We start from the raw sequence: 20,552 nt of genomic DNA on the forward strand, positions 1-20,552 counted from the left end.
CACAGCTGAGACAAGCATTAACACCTGCCTAACACTAAGGCAGGAGGTCTGTTTTCACAACAAAAATGTGTCCAAAAGCAGCATGATTCGGGCTGCCCTGGTATGGAAGAAAAGCCACAAGCCAGTGTGACCCTACACCAGCAGGGCAGTGCCAGCCCAGACCTAAGTTCTCCAGCTTTTATAATTCTTTAGTTCTGGTTTGCCCAGCTACAAAACCTAGCAACAGAGTTTGAAAGTTTCATACAGTTTGTTTCAAGTCCAAAAACTACAGCTCACACTACCAAAAAATATTTATTCGGTTATACAGCAAGAAGTGTTTGTTACTATTATCACTAGTTTTAGCAATATGTCTCTCAGATGTCTTCAGTTTACATCATGGAACTAAAAGAATCATAGTCAAATTTGTTCATTATATTACAAGTTTTAAGCAGTTTAATGGTAATTTCTCTTAGAATAGTTTAGCAAACTTCAACCTTTCTCCTATGATTTCTTCATATTTTTTTTTTGTAATTAATCCATTTACTAAAATACTCAATTTCTGGTTTTTATGCATAGTGCAAAGGTAGGAGATTGAATTCAAGTTTTCTGGGATTTCAGAAACTGTACAGCTTTTGTTTTTGTCACATCAGGTACACATTTATTCCTTAGTTACTTTAAAAAATAAATACATCTTCACAAGCTACCAGCTCTTCTATATATCTCCTTGCATCTCTTTGATCATGCTCCTCCAACCATTGAATAATCCATTGGTAATTATAACTTCTTAGCTTCTTTAGCCTAAAAGGGACCAATTTATCACAGACTGTCATGAATCCTGTTTTTAAATTATCAAGAGTCCAATTACCAACAGGAATGGCGATACCTCTTTCCAATTAAAGTGACTGATTTCATGTAAAACCTTGTAACATTTCACTTTTTAATTAGGTACATCCTTATCAAATACAAAGATGTTCACCCTCATTTTATCTTCTATCCAGAGAATGAAATACAGCAAACACTAATCATACACCAATATAGTGCCAGACCTAATAATGCTTTCAGCGTACTTTGACAACTGCTAATCCACCAGTGTACGATGTCTTTTATTCCTGTTTCATTCCAAACGTTTACTTGAAAGTCAAGAATAGGCTTAAACTTTTTACATCCAAACATCCTCAGGTACATCTAAAAATATTAAGCCAGTTACAAGCTGAAAAGAAAAACAGGATTAAACAGAAATAGGAAAAAAAATATGAAAATACAGAGTGTCAGCTGACACAGGGTCAGGACTGTCCACACTGCTGTCCATATGAATCATTTCTCTCCACTAGAATTACTAAATAAGCATGAAGCAATCCAGACTTCTAATTCTTATTTAATTCTTTTGTGCCTGGCTTAGAGATGGTATCACAACTGCCATGGAAAGACCCTATGGTTGACACCTGACAGGAGTCTCCTGGGACAGGGTACCTTCCTGATCTACAGTTCTCACCAGGGCCAAAGCACTCCTCACTGTGCAGGGCAGGAACAGAGGGAATGCACAACCTCCTCAGCAGCTTTCTCTTTTCAGGCCAGGCCTGGGAAAGACGGTGGCCAGGGCATTTTATACTACAAACTAAAGAGAATGCTAGCAACTGCTTTTGTGAAATCAAACACAAAAGCTAAGAGATGTAATAGAGACAACTCACTGGGAGAGGAATTGAAAGCACTGTTCATTCAAAAGAGCTCATCTTACAATTCCCTCTCTATATGCACAAACTCAGATGAGATCAGTGTTCCACTTCTACTTTTCAACACCTTTGAATGCCTCAGGAGTATTCATATCACTCCAAGAAAAGCCCTACTTCCAAACACTGCAGTTATTGACCCAGCTTGGAAGTGCTGACATAAGGGAAACAGATCCAGACTTTCAGCAACCTCTTGCTGAAATTCTTCCTACTAATCTGATGAGGGGAAATAAGATTTCTGTCCACCATGGCTCAATACCCTGATTACACCTTTCAGGGATGATGCTTGGAAGGGCAGAACCATTGCATGGATGAGTCTGAAACAAATCTCAAATAACTAATTCATTCAGCACATGCTCCAGTCTTCCCAGCATTCCTGCATCCCCCTCACATGATATTCAAGCAATCACTGACTGCTAATGCAGTCTTCACTCTGCATTTTGCTTTTACATGATTTTTGCCTTTCTGGGTTAAAAAAAAAAAAAGTTTTTAATTGACAAGATGTTAGGCACAATTCAGAAGCAGCAGAGGTTCGCTGTTGAGTTCATGAATCAGCTGCATTCAGCAGTGCAAGCTTTTTTGTAATCACGCATAAAACTGTGCCTGCTAAGGGGAATGCAAGGCTATTACAAAATAGAAAGGTTTACCAGCTTCTGGAAAGAGGGAGAAGCCACAGCTACTGTTGAAAACAAGCACACAAAATTCAGAGGAAGTAGAATTTTAGAAAGTTATCAGAAAGACTATTTTCAGAAAGAAATAAAACATAAATGAGGGAAGCTTGGTTTTTAGGGAAAAGGATTATTACTGGAATTTAAAATTCTAACACACATTATGCATGACTCCTTATCCTTCTGAAAGTGACAAAAACAAAAGCTTCAGACACAGAGGTACTTCACAGCATGCTGTGATTAAGTTTTATTTTCTTTACCCAATTTGTTTAATTACTTTGAGTTACATTAAGTTGACAAAAATCTCAAAACAGTAGTCATAAAATGATGACTTTTCAGATAGGAATGTAAATCAACCCTAGCATAAATCCACTGACTTGCTGTGAGGTTCCCTCAAGAAAGGGACAGGCCATCATTATTAAATTGTTACCACTGTACTGGTGTTACATAAACGTAAAAAATCCCAATCCTGTGCCAAAGAGTTTACAGTCTGAAACCAGCTGTAGTAATGCTAAACACTATGATACTAGCAGGTAGCTTCTACATAAGTTAAAATAGGAAGCTAGTGTCACTGGCAGTACTGGTCATTGGAGTAAATTCACAAGCTGAGAAGGAAAAGTAACTCAAGGGTACTATAATAGAAGATCTGCTGAAGATCTTTGCATAACCATGGTTCCTTCTCTAGCCCAGAGTATCAAAGTCTGGAATAAGCCAGAAGGATCAAGTGAGAAAGTTGGACCAAATGTGTGATGTAGTGTCAGGAAAATGCAGAGAAGTCAAGACTTGTATTTACTGCAGCTGGGCAAAGCCCCATGTACAAAAGGCTACAGAACTGAAGCAATGAAAAGGCAGAGACAATACTGGAGCAATTAGAGAGGGAAAACACGTGAGAAGCACCAGATAAGAAAGTCTGCTGCACTTTGGGCTAGGAAGTCAGTGCAGAGAAAGTCACAGGTCCATTGAGTGGAATACAGCAATCTAGTTTCGCATAAGGTTAACAAATTAAAAAAGTTTTTGGCAGGAGCAAATATGCACACTGCAAAATAAGAATATAAAATTAATAACCTAGATAAGTTTAATATACAAAATGCATAGAGAAATAAACAACATCTTATAAATTGATTTAATTACAGACTCATGCATCTTAGCTTTAAACCAATAAATGATGATACAAAAAAGGCCCAGTCCTACAGAGACTTTAACCACAATGGGTATTGCTACATGGAACTTATGATAGTATTTCAAGCATGGGAGCAGAAGTCTGAAGGCAAGGTCCTCAAGTTAAGAACACAGATATTAACTCCTAAATACTGCTGGTGGTATACTGCTGGAATATATCTGATAAACCAACTAGATCTCCTTAGAGAACAGTTAACAGTAGTTCTAGCTTCACTGTGCAGTTAGAGTATTTGTAAAGCGTTACAGAAAGCTTATGACAAATTTTGCCTCCTGACGTTTACTGAAAACAAGGCATTGCAGAAGTCATTTGTGACTAGAAGCAAGAAACAGACTCAGATCCACAGCATCTTACAATACTACTCATGTTTTTACCTACACGTTAAGAATACTGTTTTGCAAATTTTGGAACCAATCTTGATCAGTCTTGGGGATCCTCACCTTCAGTGAAGCCAAGGCTGCCAAGTCATTGCAAGATTGGGCCTCAATCCCCTCTAGTTAACTAAAATAGCTCTACAAACTAAAAGAAAATAAAACTTGTGTGCTACAGCTGTGCAGTACCACAGTAACTTTCAAACCCTTTAGCTTTTATTTCATAGATGTGCAGCATGGCTCTAGCCCATGGGCACTTATGACTGATGCATCTGCATGAAGCTTCTCATGAATGTTGCAAGCTTCTGAACATCTTCTACAGTCACCGCATTATATAGAGAGGCACGGATTCCTCCCACAGATCTGCATTGAAAAGAGGAGAGAAGAAAAACTTACAAAGGTTTTGTAAATTCTAAAAAAGACATTAATAACATTCACAGACATTTAAACCTACTTCTACTCCACAAAAAAAAAAAAAAAAAAAAATCACATTTTATGTGAATGAGATGCAACATTTAATTCTTCAAGGCAAGGCTGCAATCTAGAGAAGCTCAGTATTTATTAGTTATTTACAGCTATCTTTTTAATCCCACCAACACCAGTGAACATGGGAAGGAACTCTTGCAACCAGGTAGTCAAGCCATGTAATGAAAGGCTTTACACAATGACAGAATCTGACCTCAAGAGTCACATTCTTTGGCATTTGCACAGAGCCAGATTTACCAAAGTGGAGAAGAAAGCAGAATTAAGGAGAAAGCTCTCTGAGCCCCACCACACCTAAGCAGTAGTTGAGCCACCAGCAGTCTCTGATTATTGTCACTAGACTGCTATTCCCAAGCGATGCCAAACTAATATGAGGAACAGCTTGTGAGTGAGAGAGGCTGGTAAGTCAACGTACAGTGCCTGCTGCTGTATCACTGTAGTAACAGCTTATTCTGCACAGGAAAGGGACTCATCTAACTAATACTTACCGATGCCCTTTCAGAGAAATCATGTTAAGTTCCACAGCTTTCTCAAGAAATTTCTTTTCCAATGCTTCATCACCCTTGATACTGCCAATACGGAAAGGGACATTCATCCTGCTTCGGTTCTTTTTCTCCACTGGACATCTAGAAAAGTTGCAGAATGTAATGATTAACCCATTTTGTGCTAAATTTACATTTGCAGCTATATACAAATGTAAACTTATACATTTATATATACATATATATACAAAATATATACACAATTATACATATATATACAAAATTTCAGAAAGTGAGTAATTGCATCTGTTTAGCACTGAAGTCATTCCTCCCTAATTGAAAAGATCATTACTTTCTGCGTAAGCTGGCAACCTTCCCTTTTTAACCAAGCATAATAACAGAAACAGTAAGTGGAAGACTTATTAACCCCTCCTGACACACTCAAAACTGCCCAGAGGAATGCATGGGAGGCTTGTAAACAGACCTAATTTAAAAAAACATAATAAAAACCACCACCCCACCCACAACAGTCACAGTTACATTCCCCAGGGTAAGTGAGGTTAGTTACAGTGAACTTTGACTACGTCTCAAGCAGTTTCTTCTCTTTATCTTCAAAGACTGACACACTTTTTTCTACTCAGCTAGTCCAAGTGCTACCAGAATAGAGCTTGACTCAGCTAAACAGAGCTAAAGGAATTATAAGAACATAGCACAAGGAAATTTCCATGGACATAACTTCTGTTAGTGGTTTCAGTCCACCTTCTACATTAGTATTATTCAAAATCATAAACATCAAGTAGAAAAGAGGTATCTCTAGAACAAATCTTGCATTACACACATGGCCACAACATATATGAGGTGCTTCACAGCTCTAATCACTTAAAATTATCTTTAATCTAAAGTAGAAAATTCAAGATACCTTTAAAGCAAAATTTCTCTTCAATTATTTTGTGAAGGTAAGAACGGAGGCGGAGGGGGATTTAAATACTTTTCTGTAGTGCTTCTAGTTACAAAGGAGATATGAAGCCTCCAGATTTATTCTTTCCTAAGGCTGTGATGTAGATTCTTTCAGGGATTCATTAGCAATAAGCTTTCTCATAAACTGCATGTAAATTTCATACCTATTATTAGTCTATTTGACAAAGAATGGGTATCATTCTTTTTTAGTTCCTCCCTTGCTCCTTTTACAGATGTCTCCATTAAGAAGAAAAAAAAAAAATCAATCATAATATCTGCCTATGCAAATTTTATGCTTCAGATACAACCAGGAAAACATGCTTCAAAAAGGTCTATGCTTGTAAGCATTCCCGTATCTGAATAACTGTAGCTACGCTATAATTTTTAGAAGATCCAGTTGCTATTAGGCAATCCGATGTAACTCAGTGCACAGACTTTGGAAAGCAAACTGCAAATAGCACACAGCATTTTGTGGAAGAAAGTCTCCATTTGCTAAATGGCTTGTCACACTGCTTACCCAGTGAAGCATGCCACAGATTAGGTGGCACATTTAAGCTGGGAAGGCAGCTTCAGATAAATCTTCCTTTTAGTCATAGATACAATAAAAAAAAAAATCCACATTCTTAACTGTATTGCTTAGTAAGATGCATACAGCTCAGTTAGTGAAGCTTGCTTTGCCTTCCCAATTGACTATTTACCATCCCATCTGCACTGCATTTCCCACTCACAGCCTCACAGACCAGCTTGCCAGAAAACAGATTTCTGTTTGTCACAAAATGTTTTTTCAAGGCTTCATTTGCTTACTGAGGTTCATGAAAAACCCTCAGGATTTCAGTAGAGCAGGATCACAATCCTGATCGTGACAATGCTAAAGGCAAAGCTGTTCTCATTAACTAAATGGATAAGCAGAATGTATTAAATATTATGATGAAACTATATCCCTGCCAATTAAGTCTGCAGCCAGCTTTAATTTAAAATCCAAATTTAATTTGCCCTATCCTAACTTTGATTTGAAAGTTAATTAGGTCCCACAACTGTTGATTTTATACTGAAGGTGAAGGAAAATATTTTGCAGTTTCATAGTCAAATACTAGTTTTTGAGATTGGCAAGTATCAGAATTATTCCAAATTACAACATCAGCTTTTAACTATACATATTTTGGGTCCTGTGAGCTCAAAAGTACGTTGCAACAATATGTAAAAATCAGAGGGTTAAATCTACTTTGGAAAACCATCACAAATAACTGACGAAAACAAACTGTACATAAAGAAAATTTATTACATTTTGACTACATCTAAGTCTGATCTTCCTCTTTCTATTTCAGGAAGTGTTTCAGAACTTCATATGATTAGCTAATAAAAATGCTCTGCTTGACAGAGAAAAAGCAGAGTCTTTGACGACTGAAAGAGATGGTAGGAAGAATATCATGCAAAAGTGGCCTCGGCAACTTCTTACAAGCCACTTTCTCTGTTTTGGCTAGTATTTTCCCAAGAGATTCCGTAAGCATACAAACCAGAATCTGTATACCTGTGTTTTGTATACTCTTCTCCTAGGCTCCTGCATTTTAAGTTTAGAACGTATGTTATTAATATGCTTCACAACTGATCTGTATAGGGTAACTTGAAATAACTTCGCACTGGAATGAAACTCATCCTTGGATAGTTATCAAGTGAATGGTTTGCACAAATAATTCCTGTAGGATTCTTCAAGATTTCTATATACTGAAAAGGTAACTTTTAAGATTCTGATTGCAGCATATTTTTGAAGTTATTCACATGTTTGGCTCTGCAACAGATATTGAAACCAAAGGGAAAAGCATAGCAACTTACACATAGAATCCATTAGATTTGTCTATAATATCATAAATCATTCGTGATTTGATTAAACTAAGTTTATCCATAGCTGCAGCTCCACCGTTATTCTTTATCCATTCCAGTACCAATCCCATGATATAAATACTGCAAGAGGAAAGAACACTTTTCAGTCAGATTATTTAAAAAAACAAACAAACAAACAAACAAAACAGAAAAAGTGACAGTCCTGTTTAATAGTTCACAAAATGTTTCAGCAACAAAAATGTTATGTTTGGATTTAGGGTGTTTGAGATTAACAACTCAGAATCTGGACTATTTTACAAATTATGACAATTCTAATCAGGCAATGTTTTTGGATGCAGATGAAGTATCCCGAAATTCAAATGCTACACAAATCTGTTAGACCAAACCTAAACCTTTGTACCACAGAAGGTCAAGTCCTGCAGGTTTCCTGCAGCCCTGCAGGGCTCCCAAGGACATCTCCATACATGCTGTATGGACTGCCAGTTCAGTGACCACACAACTGCCTGTCAAGTCCTAGAAAGAGCCTGTTTGCACAACAGCTACTAGCATCCACCTTGTGCAGCTGCCCTAGCAAAGATGCAGGGGTGAATCTCAAACGTATGTACATTAACAATGCCAGAAATCCAATCCCTTTTTCACAAACATTAAATAAAAACTATAATCCCATTTCTGTCTAAAAAGACCTTTTTCCCCATGTGAACAGTGAAGTTTGGTGAAACAAATAATGATGTATTACACTTAATTATTCATTACCATTCAAGTTCTAAGTAGAGATCTGGAAGCCTACTGGCATCACGTGGCTTGGGACCAAGTATTTCAATGCCAGTTACTAAGTGCAACATAAAAAATCCCCCAGGCCTTTTGCTACAAAACTCAGCTTGTTCAAGTTCAGGCATTTCCCACGACTACAACACTTTACATAATAAACTGTTCACAAGTTTTTATGGCATACTTCCAACAAGTTTGCTTTTATTAATCCCTTCATTACAGATTCCAAGGGAGTGTTCAGAGAACATTACCCTATGAGTTTCTCTAACACAAATCCAGCAGGAGGTTGTTTTAAACTTTGCTACTTTTAATTTCTCAGGGGATGCCAGTGTCAAATCTTTGAACACTGCAGAAAGACTGCAGAATAGCCGAGGTTACAAACTGCCTTTTGTACAAAGCACCTTATAGCTTTGAGAGCACAATCTTGCCACACTTATGACAGCATGCTGTCAACTACCCCAGTGTAAAGGATTTAAGTGAAGTATAGCCTAGGCCCTGCCCAAATAGACAGGGCCACATTCACCTCTTGCCCTCGCTTCCTCGAGTGAAACTTCTTGGACAAGTAAGGTTTAAAGTCAGCCTTAGAGTCATTCACAAAAGCCAGCCAGCTGAAATCTTTTATCCTTCTTTCATGTCAGTCAAAATAATGTTTCTGGAGAAATTTTGAATGCAAAATAAACCCTTGGAGCTTGAAAATGGAATTTTTATAGCAAATTCATTGTTAATTTGAGCAAAGCAGATTAGGTTCAAAAAGTCAAGCTCTGTAGCACCAAGAGGTTAAAGCCATTAGCATCACCTTAATTTAATTTAACATCCTGCTGAAGTAGCTTTTGCAAATTCAGTTAATATTTCCTGCCTGTTTGCCAGCAAACCATTAGAGAGTGCAAGGAAAAGAGCAGAGAAAGAACTAAGAAGCTTTGCCAGTTCCTTACAAAAACTGGTACAGGCATTTAGATCCAAGCCAAACAGATGTGCACCCTGCCAACATTTCAGTCTGTGTTACATTCTGGATTCTGGAGTGTACTCCAGTGTGGGTCTGTAGCATGGAGTGAAATCAGGCAAGACAGGGATCAGAAAGGAGAAAGACTGTTAGTTCAACTTTTATTTTCTGCTCCCTTAATCTCCCACTACCCTGTTAATGTTACTGACAGATACCGAGTTACAGTTAAGCAGCACTTTCTTTTCAGAAGTTCTTTGCAGTGACTAAAATAAAGCTGCAGAATTTAATTTGTTTTGCTTTTCAAACCAGAGGAGCAACACTGTGATCAGTGCTGAGATTAAGTAGAACTGTGGTTTTTCAAATGGAAATAGCTTTGTACTTGGAAAACATGAATGGCTGGATTTAAAACCTGGCCTGTGCAAGTACACAGTGTCCAAAACATTGTGTGTGACTTGGTAGTCAGGCAAATAATCGATCATGAAATAGAGGTTTTATCAATCACTGGGGAAAAAAAAAGACACACATACTGCCCATGTTACAAAGCTACATTCAGAAAGAAGACAAAAATCTGGAAACACTGTAAGACTAATTCTTGTCTTAGACACCAGCCCTAAGAATACTGGGTATACTCGGCTGATAGGGCAGACAGGCTGACAGCAAGGGTACATCATACAGCACTACCTGCTTTACAGTATGCATACTCCTTGGGAAAATTAGCTGTGCATTCTAAAGTCTGGAATAAACATATGTTCACAAGTTTTACTGTTCTTTTGATAAATTAAAAGAACTGCCTCTATGTCATTGCAATAGTACACCTCATAGTGAGAATCAGCAAATTCAGAGATACAATTAGTATCACATAAAATACTACTGAATTTAAGTAAACAATGGCATTAAGGTAGGCTTTATACGCAGGACTCACTGTACTTTATGCCTATACAGTGCATTTGATATCTGTTGGACAACATTAGGCAAGTTAAGTTTGCCAATTCTGGCGTGTACAAAAAACCTGTAATTGCTGAGATTAAACATCAACAATATAAGATTGCATTATGAAATTATCTGAATCAAAAGGAAACCTTATCTTTAAAAGTTGAAATCATTATTTTCAAAGTAATTACAAAAACTTTGGGAAAAAAGGATACCTGGTTTGAAGATTTTCTTTTTTAAAATAACGATTTTAGTGGACATCGGTATAAAAGTGCTCCAGATTAAGAACAGGCAGATACTACTGGCTCAACACCTAAATATTCCAGTAGCAAAGCAACATTTCAGTAGCTATCAGAAGCTAGGAGATAGTAATTTTAAAAGAGCAAGCTGTAGTCTGTTCTGCTTCTTGTATACATGAAATCACCATGTACCTGCCAATTTTATCATCTTAATTGCTAGCAATCATTATGAAGCCAGACCAATTTTATGTTTGGATGCAAAGTCAAACACTGAGGCGGTACTTGAAGAAACATGGAAAGTTGTTCTAGAGAATAAAGCAAAGCAATGAGTAAAATGCCTTTTAAAAAAAAATATATTTTCTAGGGATAGGGATCTGGAGGTTCAAATGCTGAGAACTACCTCAGGAAGAAATTAAATCAAATCTGTACTGAGTGTTCAAGAAGCAAGACTAAGTGCCAAATCACCTACTTGCAATGACAGAAGCATCACCACTGAATTGACTAGAGTTGTGTTCATGTAAGTCAGAATTAGATCCTGAAATTTGTACAACGGCATTATGACATATAATACTTAGTTCTAAAAATACTATATCCTTTATGGTTGAGTCCCACTAGGCAACATCAAAGCCTACTACAGTCACACGGCTGGACACTTCCCATGTTTTCACAGGAATCATGTGAAACACTCCAAAGTATCAGTGACTTGAAGGCAAATACTCAACTTCTGAAACTTTACTCAATATGAGCAGCAGATGGCAGTGCAGTAGCTTTCTGAATAAGAGATACTAAATGGCCGGGTAAGGTACCTGTAGCATGGTGGAGTGTTATACAAAGAGCCATTCATTGCTTGTGTTTTGTAATCCAGTACCACGGGGCATTCTTTCAGTGCAAATCCCAGCAAGTCCTCACGTACTATTACAACAGTAACTCCAGCACAGCCAACATTCTTCTGAGCACCAGCAAAAATCACGCCAAACTTTAACAGAAAGGAGAAAAGCAGGACTTGCTACATGCATTCACTAGTAGATCTTATAACTGAGTAATACACCAGTATCATTATACAACAGGCATACAACTCAGCTGAACAGCTTGGAGAACGTATTGAAAATGAGCAAGTTGTAGGTCAAAGAGTTAGGAGAAGTTCTGATCTTAAAGTACAGTTACAGGTACAGTTGTTATCCCATGTATATCTATTATCAGAACCATGTATCTTCATTCAACCGAGGAAGATCATCACAACAAATTTCACAATGATTTGCTAAATATTTATTTAGTAGCCACAAATAATTCTCAAGGCAGCCTGTCCCCATTTCACACTACTCCAAGCAAATTTACTAAAAATAAATTCATACATAGATCACAGTATTTTCAACCAATCTGGTATTTCAGAACAGACATCATATAATCCACCTGTTCAAGAGGCAGATCAGGAAAGGCTAAGATGAATGCACTAACAATTGCCCCTTTTTTTTTGCTACACACAGGTAAGAAAGGTCAAACATGCTGCTTCACTCGTCAGTAACACTTCCCTAGCATAACACACTTCACAAACATAAGTACTATGGTCTGCCTCTGTATTATCTATGAAACAGACGCAGTAATGGTGAGGCACGGGAAGCTTCGGCAGCTTAAGAGAGTTACAGATTTTCCATGTAAGAGGCAGGATCAAAAATTCTGATCCATTGTACCCTGCTACAGCCATATACACTATCTACAGACTAAATATGATTCAGAAGATATCTTTTTCAGCTACAGCATCAGTGAAGACTACACAGTAGACAAATAATCTTGGACAGCTATTAACATGAACAATTTCAACGTAGTTCAATATGTTTTTAACAAAAAAAGGACAACAGATAGACATTGAAATCTCAAACTTTAAATTTCAACATTTGTATCCACCATCAGGTACCCAATTAACAAAATAAGATTTCCTTAATTTCACTGCTCAGCATCTCCAGCCATCCAGACATTTCAAAGTGCCTAATTATATGCACTCAAGTTTGAAAATGCTTTGCGCAGCCACTGTGTCCAATACTGTACCTTGGAAACATCCACAGGTCTGGACAGGAAGTTTGATGACATATCACAAACCAAGACTGCTCCTTTGACATCAGGTACAAAGTCAAACTCCACACCATGAACAGTCTCATTAGCACAGTAATAGACATAAGATGCATCTGGATTAAGATTCCAAGTGCTTGGGTCAGGAATGTCTGAGATAGACAAAAAAGAAAACCAAAGGTCACTGGAGACAATTTTCCTGGCATGCAATTTTACTTGAACATGGGACTTCAGTGCAAACCCAGAACGATTTTGCAGTATAAAGTATTAATTATCTTGTTACCAGGAAGATATAATTTATCTGCAAAGGAAAATACACCAGTGCATTCCCAAAATTCTGTGGTGAGCCATCATAAAGCTGGCAAACACCCTTCTGGTTTTTGGCCCTTATTCCTCAAGGGATTTTCATCGGCTTTGCAATCCCAGACTACAAACTACTGCCCTATGGGTCCAAAAGAGCGCTTCAGAGGAGTTCAGGCACTGATGCCTTTGGAACCACTGAAGCATCCAAATTCCCACTGGCAAAGTTCTCCAAAGCTATGTTTCTGTGCATGCCCAGAAGAATTTCGGTCCTGTCCATGCTGAACACAAGGTTACCTACCTACCTGCCTCCCATTTAAGCTTTGCAACTGATTTACAAAACTAGGATTTCCTCTGTCAACAGGCAATATACCGGCATGCCCTGACAGCACAGAACAGGTTTTGCACAGAACAAATGGTTGCTCTTCCTTTCTTCTCTCCTCCCAAACATGAGGGGGAAGAAGTGCTGTTATTGCCTCCACCATTATTTACTGCCTCTCCCCTTAACTACAGCTGCCAAATGGTAAATACACTCCCCTAGACTGGGAAGTTGTAGGTTCAATTCCTCGCTGTGCCTCAGAGGATATAAACTTATCTTCCAAATTAGTGCCCTAATCACCAGTTAATACATAAACTCACGTGGGGATATTCTTTGTCTTTCCTGTTGCCACTCTTCCCAGTTCAAATGCTATAATTTGGACCAGAGGGAAGAAAAGTAAGCATGACTAGCAGCAGTAGAAACCAGAACTCACATGCCCCTGCTCCAGTAGTTAATTATGTATATCCAGTGAGAAATTATACACTTAAAATGTTCTTGAAACAGACTCTCATAAAAATTCCCAATGCCCCAATTACAGTTAACCTTTTTCTTCCCTCTACACTGCGGTCATTCAGATTATGTCATGTCCAGTAATAAGCTTCAAGAGGAGTCAAAAATGCCTCTTCTATTCCAGAGCCAACTGCTTGTTATGACACCTGGGTGGGGAAGATAAGTATCTGGGAACCCTTGAAAGAAGGTAACAGAATGCAGGTCTCCCATCTCCTGGGCCAACAAGGTTAAGATCCCAGGCATGCTTCTGCATTTCAGAGCAATCTCATTATTGAGTTTACCTGAAACTGAAATACCTCGCAATATTCCTGCAAATAGCTTAAGAACTCAGTCAAATAACAAAAAAAAAAAAAAAAAAAAAATCAAGACAGCCCAGACCATTTCCCTACTGATACACATTTGCTTCTTGCCACTTATTTTCACGATACTTTTCTAGTGTAGACCGTTAAGCCGTCTAACAGATCTCCCAGCAATGAACATGGAGAGATGTGGCAGGCGATCTTTTGAGTGCTGGGCAGTCAACTCTGTAACCAGTTAATATTCAATAACCTTACAGCTGAGTTGTACCAATTTTTAGAGTGATTCAAAAAGCTAAGCATTCACATGGATGGATGTAATCATCAACTTACTTGTATAGGTTCCTAGTTTTGGATGAACAATATTAACTTTGGCATACTTCTCTGCTTCTTTAGCTGCTTTTGCTGACCAAGCCCCAGTAACCACATAATCTGCATGTCTTCCCTCCTTTAAACCGATGAGATTAAGTGGCACTGCACTGAACTGACCAGATCCACCTCCTTGGAGGAACATAACTTTGTAGTTTTCTGGTATATTTCTGCATGCAAGAAAAAAACATTTATATTATTCCCAGAAGACACAGGATGTATACTACTTGGTATTATGCATTTAACAGCAACTGAGGAAGAACACTGTCATTTTAGAAGACTCTTTGCCAAGAGGTTAGACCAAATCCTATTAACTTACCACAGCACTGGTCTTGAATAACAACTTAAGCATTAAGAGAAATGCTATACATTTTACTGATAAAAATTTGCTGAAAACAAGCTTTTTTCCCCTTGGACAGCATTAAACAAATTCACTCTTGAGTAGCTCTACTATCATAGTACAGACAAACTTGAAAGATGTTCTAGCAGAATAAGTGTTCACTTGTAATTTTGTGTATTGCTAGCTTCATGCCTTTTCTGTCAGTCTAAGAACTTCACACCAAAGTACTCACAGTAGAATTCAGCTTTGAGACCCTTTAATTTGCAAGTGCAACTGTACAGTAAATTGTACTTGCAGAGCAAGTGCCATAAGGAGTTTTTCATACAGTCACAAAAATTACTTGTTCAAATTATTCATTAAAATCCCTCTGACAATAATTCTGGCTGTGACTGCGAGTCAATGTTTTATATGAAATGACCATCATTATTAACTACCATGAGAACATTAATTCTAACACACAATATATTTATTTCAAACTTTTAAAAATGTGTAACACTACAAATAGAAAAAGGGCTCCTGAGCAGTGATTCCAAAACACATCCATAGAGTTTACATTAGTAAATCAGACTGATGAGTAATGTACAGATCACGTCTATACCACTAGAGAACTGAGTTCTATTGTTTCTACTTATTCTTGAAGAAAGTTACTGCCCTTCATGAATTCTATGAAGGTGGCAAAAATTAAAATTTCAGAAGACAGAAAACTACTCAGTGTATAGTAAACACATGAAAAGCATCTTAACCTAATAAAAGCCCTTTGTCACATTCAAATAAATCAGCATCAGACAGACAAAAGACCAATGCCCTCTCCGAGATTATTACTTTACCAGACACAGTATCTAAACAAAAAAACCAACCACACAAACAGATGTTTTCAAGGAAAGCTCTCCACATTAGTCATTATTGGTGCAACTAGCACAAGCATAAAGCAAAAATAAGCAGGAAGTAATTCACTTACAGCAATTCACGCAAGAGATTTTCAGCTGTATTTAAAATTTTTGTGAAATCTGAGGTCCGATGGCTCATTTCTTTGGTGGAAAGGAAAGAAAAAATAACATGAAACAAAACAGTAATAAAAGAATGCAATTTAAAAATTGTATTAAGCTTTAAACCCTTTATACTACAGACCAAAAATGCCTGAAGGCTCCCATACCCAGTTCCAACTCCTATTTTTTTTTTTGCTGAGACTTCCTAAATACCCCCACAAGACTTACACCTCCAGTCTTGTCCAGATCCAGGCAAATCCAGTTCATTCACATTTGGCATCCACATGACCTTACTACCCCCAAGAACAACTACATCTGCATGAAAAAATACTCCCTAGAAAGGTGTAAGTTTTCCCCACTTTAAGAATGTTCTCTGCTACTAGTGCTGTAGCAAGTATAGCGTAAGGTACAGGGGTCTGTTTTGTTCTTCTATTTTTAACAAGGCTTCTTCATGCAGTAATCCTAATTAAATGTTAAGGACACTTAATATTAATTCCTTTTATTAAATCCATATTCTTTCTTCCTTTTATAAGAGTGTACAATTTAAACATGAATCCCAATCCTGCAGAGACTGCTGCACATTCTACTTTTACCAACTAAACAGTTTCACAGGACTAGCAAAACACTGACCATCTTCTTGCATAAAATTCATGTGCAACTGGGGCTGAAAAGCCAGTCAGCTACCCTATGGCACAGAAGACACTTCCTCCTTATGACAGGAGGACGTGGCCTTCCTAATGGGAAGAATGCTGTACATCAAATACATCTGAAGCGTTTTGCTACATAGTATATAAGATACTATATATGGTATCTATATACATACATATACACACACATACACATACATGTATACATATATAGTATTCTATAGATATATATAAAATCTTTTTTATATATTGCCTGTATATATACATATATACACACACATCCCTGCCCAAAGATCCAAAAGTTCTAATGTTTTACATATGATTAGTTATCTTTTTTGCCTCTAGGCCTTTGTTTTGGATCACTAAACATCTGGCTATGTATAATTTTATGGTCTCCTGATGAATAGTAGAAAAGCAGTATGAAAAAGTATTCTTTGTACATACATGTTACCAGAATAAGGTATTAGAAAAGGAGCTGAAATACCAAGATCTAAAACTCTTATTAAACAATTTGGTTAAACATCTGCATTCTGAAAAAATATAGTATTTTTAAAGTCTTACCAAGAACACTGATACCGAGTCCTTTGTAGTCCACTAGTTCTTTCTGTGCTTCTAATAATACCTAACAAAAGAAAAAATCCACAAATAAGTTAAGGAAATTTTCCACTATCTGGAGTCTCTGATGCATCATGCGTATGCCAGCTGCTTCATACTGCAATAACCTGACACTTGTCAAGTGAGATTAACAGAAGTATAGTTACCAGTATAATTTAGTTGTATCTAGTAGCCGAAGGCTTTTCATAAGGCAGCGTAATTAAATCATATGCTTGCTATGGAGACCATGTTTTATGTTATTATCTCAACAGTTACATTTCCAGATTCCAGAATGATTTCTAGGAGTTGGACAGAACTCCCAGCCTTTTACTAAACACTTAATGTTTGCATGTGTAATCTTGCTAATCAAGCATCTTAAATCCCCGCCCCCATCCCTCCACCCTGTGTTCTTTCACTTGACTTGTACAAATAGGACAACCAAGGTACTGAAGAAAACAAAGAAAAAATACCAGCTTGGCGAACTGGATACCTTAAACTGACGCAACAGGACAAGGCCTGGTTTCACAGAATGAAGTCCTGCACTTTTTGAAGATGAGCCTTCTCTATGTTATTGAAAGTTAAGAAAGAAATGAAGTAAAATTTTGAGACAACAGAAAAATGCAGGTCACTCCTAAGAGCCCTAATGAGGTAATCTGCTGCTTCAACCTCCCATTTTTCTTTCTTCTCCCACAGCTCTCGCATATCAACAAAGTGGAATTAGATTCTAACCACTGGATTTGCAGCTTCCGATTTCAGTAGAGTCTTGTGTGAGAGCCAGAACATTCTTAGTTTGTCCTAAAGGAAGCAGAAGGAGAGGGAGCCCCAGTAGAAAAGCCACCAAAACAAATGCTGCATGCATGTGCCCCAGGATCTGCCAAGAAAGCCCATGCTCTGGACGGTTGCAGGAACAAGAAATCTACCTTGCTGATGGGGTATCTGCATGGCCTGTCAACTGTAACAGCTGGTCACCAAGAGGTCAACCAGAAACAACTGTGCTGTTTTTGATGTCAGAGATTGTGAAGTTTTAACCACCGTGTTTCACGTGCAAACTTATTCATGCCAGAGCAGGGGGAAGAAAAGTCAAAGGGAACACACAGGCTATTAGAAAGGGCTTGCTAAACTGTTTGATAAAATCCCATTCTGTTAGTAACATTCTTTCTCTGACAATCTGCACATGCCTTACAACAGATATTTATGAAGTGCTTTATAATAGCCATGAAGAGCTCTGTCCACCTTCTTGCTTCAGTGAGTTCGAGCACTTCATATGCAGCATCAGCTCACAATCAAAGTGAAACAACCGAGGTGATACAGTAGTCCATTTAAGAGTACTGCATTTTCAAGAGGGGAAAACAGATTAATAACACGGAGTTCAGCTATGCTCTTCTCAAACTCTAAATCCAGTTCTCTCTGCTGGAGAGTTGGATACCACAGCAGTTCTAACAAGAGCCCCTTTTGGAGCCAAGGGTTCAAGGCAGAATAACAAATTTCTCTGCACATCATCTACAAAGGACATTTCCATGAGAAGAGAGAAGGGAAAAAAAAAAAAAAAAAAAGCTGCTGTACAGCATATTTGTTTACCAAAAGAAAATTGTTAAAGAAATAACACATGAAATAATGAAGAAAACTATGAAGGAAACTAAGAAAACAAAAAATTTCCACAACACGTTAACTCTTCAGTTGAAAGTCAGATGCGTACAATTTGGCAGAAACCACCCCCTCTCCATATGTAACTGGATCTATGGCTGCTGATGCAACTTTCCAGAGGGTTGAGTCTACACCACGCTCATTATCGTTTTTTAAATAAAGACTTCTCAGGGAATTACCATGTCATTTATCAGCTGACAAATAACATACTCGGCATAGCTACCCTTGCGCATCTGAGGACTTACTCTCCATCCCCAGAGTGATACAGCCCTTGACGAGCGACCAGATGACCAGATTCAGAATAAACTCTGGGAGAGCAATCCTGAAACCACGTTAGGGTGCGCTTCCAAAAAAACGAACCTACCAGGGCATTTAAGCGGGTGGGGAGGGGGAGGAGAAATGAGGTTTCGTTGCGATGCGGGTAATTATTGTCATTACTGTTTACTCGTGCTTCCCCAGCCCTCGCTTTGCAGTCGGCGCCCGCGGAAGCCCCCGGAGAGCGGGGCTGGGAGGCAGAGGGCGCCGCGACGCCCCCTCAGCCCGCCGGCAGAGCCACCTGCCCCCGCCAGCACGGCTCCCCCCGCAGCGCCGGGAGGACGAGGACACCCACGGCCGCCCGCCCTCCGCAGTGCCCCAGCCGGCGCCGGGAAAGGCCCCCCCCCCGGCCCCTACTCACGGAGCGCGGCAGCTTCGCCGGCCCGGCCCCGAAGTTCGCCACCTGCCGCCCGCCCTCCATGATGTCGCCGCCGCTGCCCACCCGCCGCGCCGGCGGCCCCCGCCGATATAAACCCCCCGCCGCCGGCCCGCCGATTGGCTCCTGTCACACACACCCAGGGGGCGGGGCTGCGGCCGGCCCGCCCCGCCCATTGGCCCCCTCCGCCAGCGCCCCGGCCGCCTATTGGCAGCGCGGCCACGAGGAGGCAGCGTGATCGGGCGGGCGGCGGCGCGGGGCGGAGCGCGGAGCGCCACCGCCTCGCCGGGGGCCTCCCCGCGGCCGGAGGGAGCGGGGCGGCCGGGGCGGCTCCGCTCGCCCGCAGGAGCCGAAAATGATGGGTTCCGGGGAAGGACTCAAAGCGATGAAAGGGGTTTAAACCTGCCTCGCATTTGGAAAGCCTCAGTGAACCTTGCCACGGTCTCATGGCACGTACAGCCATAGGTGGGTGGGTCGGTAGGCAGGTAGGCAGATGGGTAGATAGAAAGAAAGAATGCAGGCATGCATGCATGTCCTACGGTAACTTTACTGTGTTTTTTCCCCACGCAGTTGCTGCTGCAGAGCTGGGACGCTTGTTCCAAAAGTAATCTGTATGAATGCATGAGAAATTAAAAAATAGCAATCCGTAGTTACTATGGCTTTCAGGTGATATTTCATCTTGAAAGAGGTGGTTTCACAGGACCCAAATGTCTTCATATTTTGTGTGAAATGCTCTCCTCTTAGAGAAGCAGGACCCCTACCTTCTCTAATGCAAGAAGTATCTGCGTGTTGTGCCCTGCTACCCCAAACAGCCCATTGCAGGCAAATTGCCATTTGGATTTCACAGAAAGGGAATAAAATTAATTTCACGGAATGGATAGCAGAGCTGGGACTTGCCTTGCCAAATCCTAGGCGCATAACCCTAAATACTAGACCATTCTTCCCACAGATACCTTGTTGTAAGTTCATTGATAACATAGAGTTAATACAATTAAACTGTCGTACCTGAAGGAAAGGCTTCAGCTCATCCAATTTCTTCTAAGTGTTCTAGTGAGAGACATACTGCCTTACAATCAGTTTTCAGAAGTGATTTGAAAGGCAGTAGCAAAAAATCAATTTTGACAAAACAAGCTCTTAAGTATGATGGAAAACAGATGGGCTTTATGGAGTCCCATAATTTTCAAACATCGTGGACGAGATTCATGGTTCTTACAGGCAGCTGCATAAAGCAC

At 39.3% G+C, this 20,552-nt stretch overlaps 1 protein-coding gene across 2 annotated transcripts; it reads right to left on the reverse strand.

Moving 5' to 3' along the window:
- Positions 1-272: 272 nt before the first annotated feature.
- On the reverse strand, positions 273-19,431 carry PSAT1 (phosphoserine aminotransferase 1). 2 transcript variants are annotated; one of them, XM_087742480.1, is made up of 9 exons: positions 19,306-19,431; positions 16,953-17,013; positions 15,717-15,786; positions 14,383-14,588; positions 12,604-12,776; positions 11,367-11,536; positions 7,675-7,803; positions 4,894-5,031; positions 273-4,285 (listed from the first exon to the last, which is right to left on the reverse strand). In XM_087742480.1, exons 1-9 carry the CDS (start codon positions 19,363-19,365, stop codon positions 4,180-4,182), a joined length of 1,113 nt encoding a protein of 370 aa, XP_087598606.1. In that variant the 5' UTR covers positions 19,366-19,431; the 3' UTR covers positions 273-4,179. The 2 variants fall into 2 exon arrangements, with proteins under 2 accessions (XP_087598606.1, XP_087598608.1); XM_087742482.1 differs by lacking the exon at positions 19,306-19,431 and adding an exon at positions 17,476-17,631.
- Between the last annotated feature and the right edge of the window lie 1,121 nt (positions 19,432-20,552).

This window comes from Nipponia nippon, unplaced genomic scaffold (genome assembly GCF_047370975.1).
Source record: "Nipponia nippon isolate SJK-2023a ecotype South Korea unplaced genomic scaffold, ASM4737097v1 scaffold_8, whole genome shotgun sequence".
NCBI classification, from domain to species: Eukaryota; Metazoa; Chordata; class Aves; order Pelecaniformes; family Threskiornithidae; genus Nipponia; species Nipponia nippon.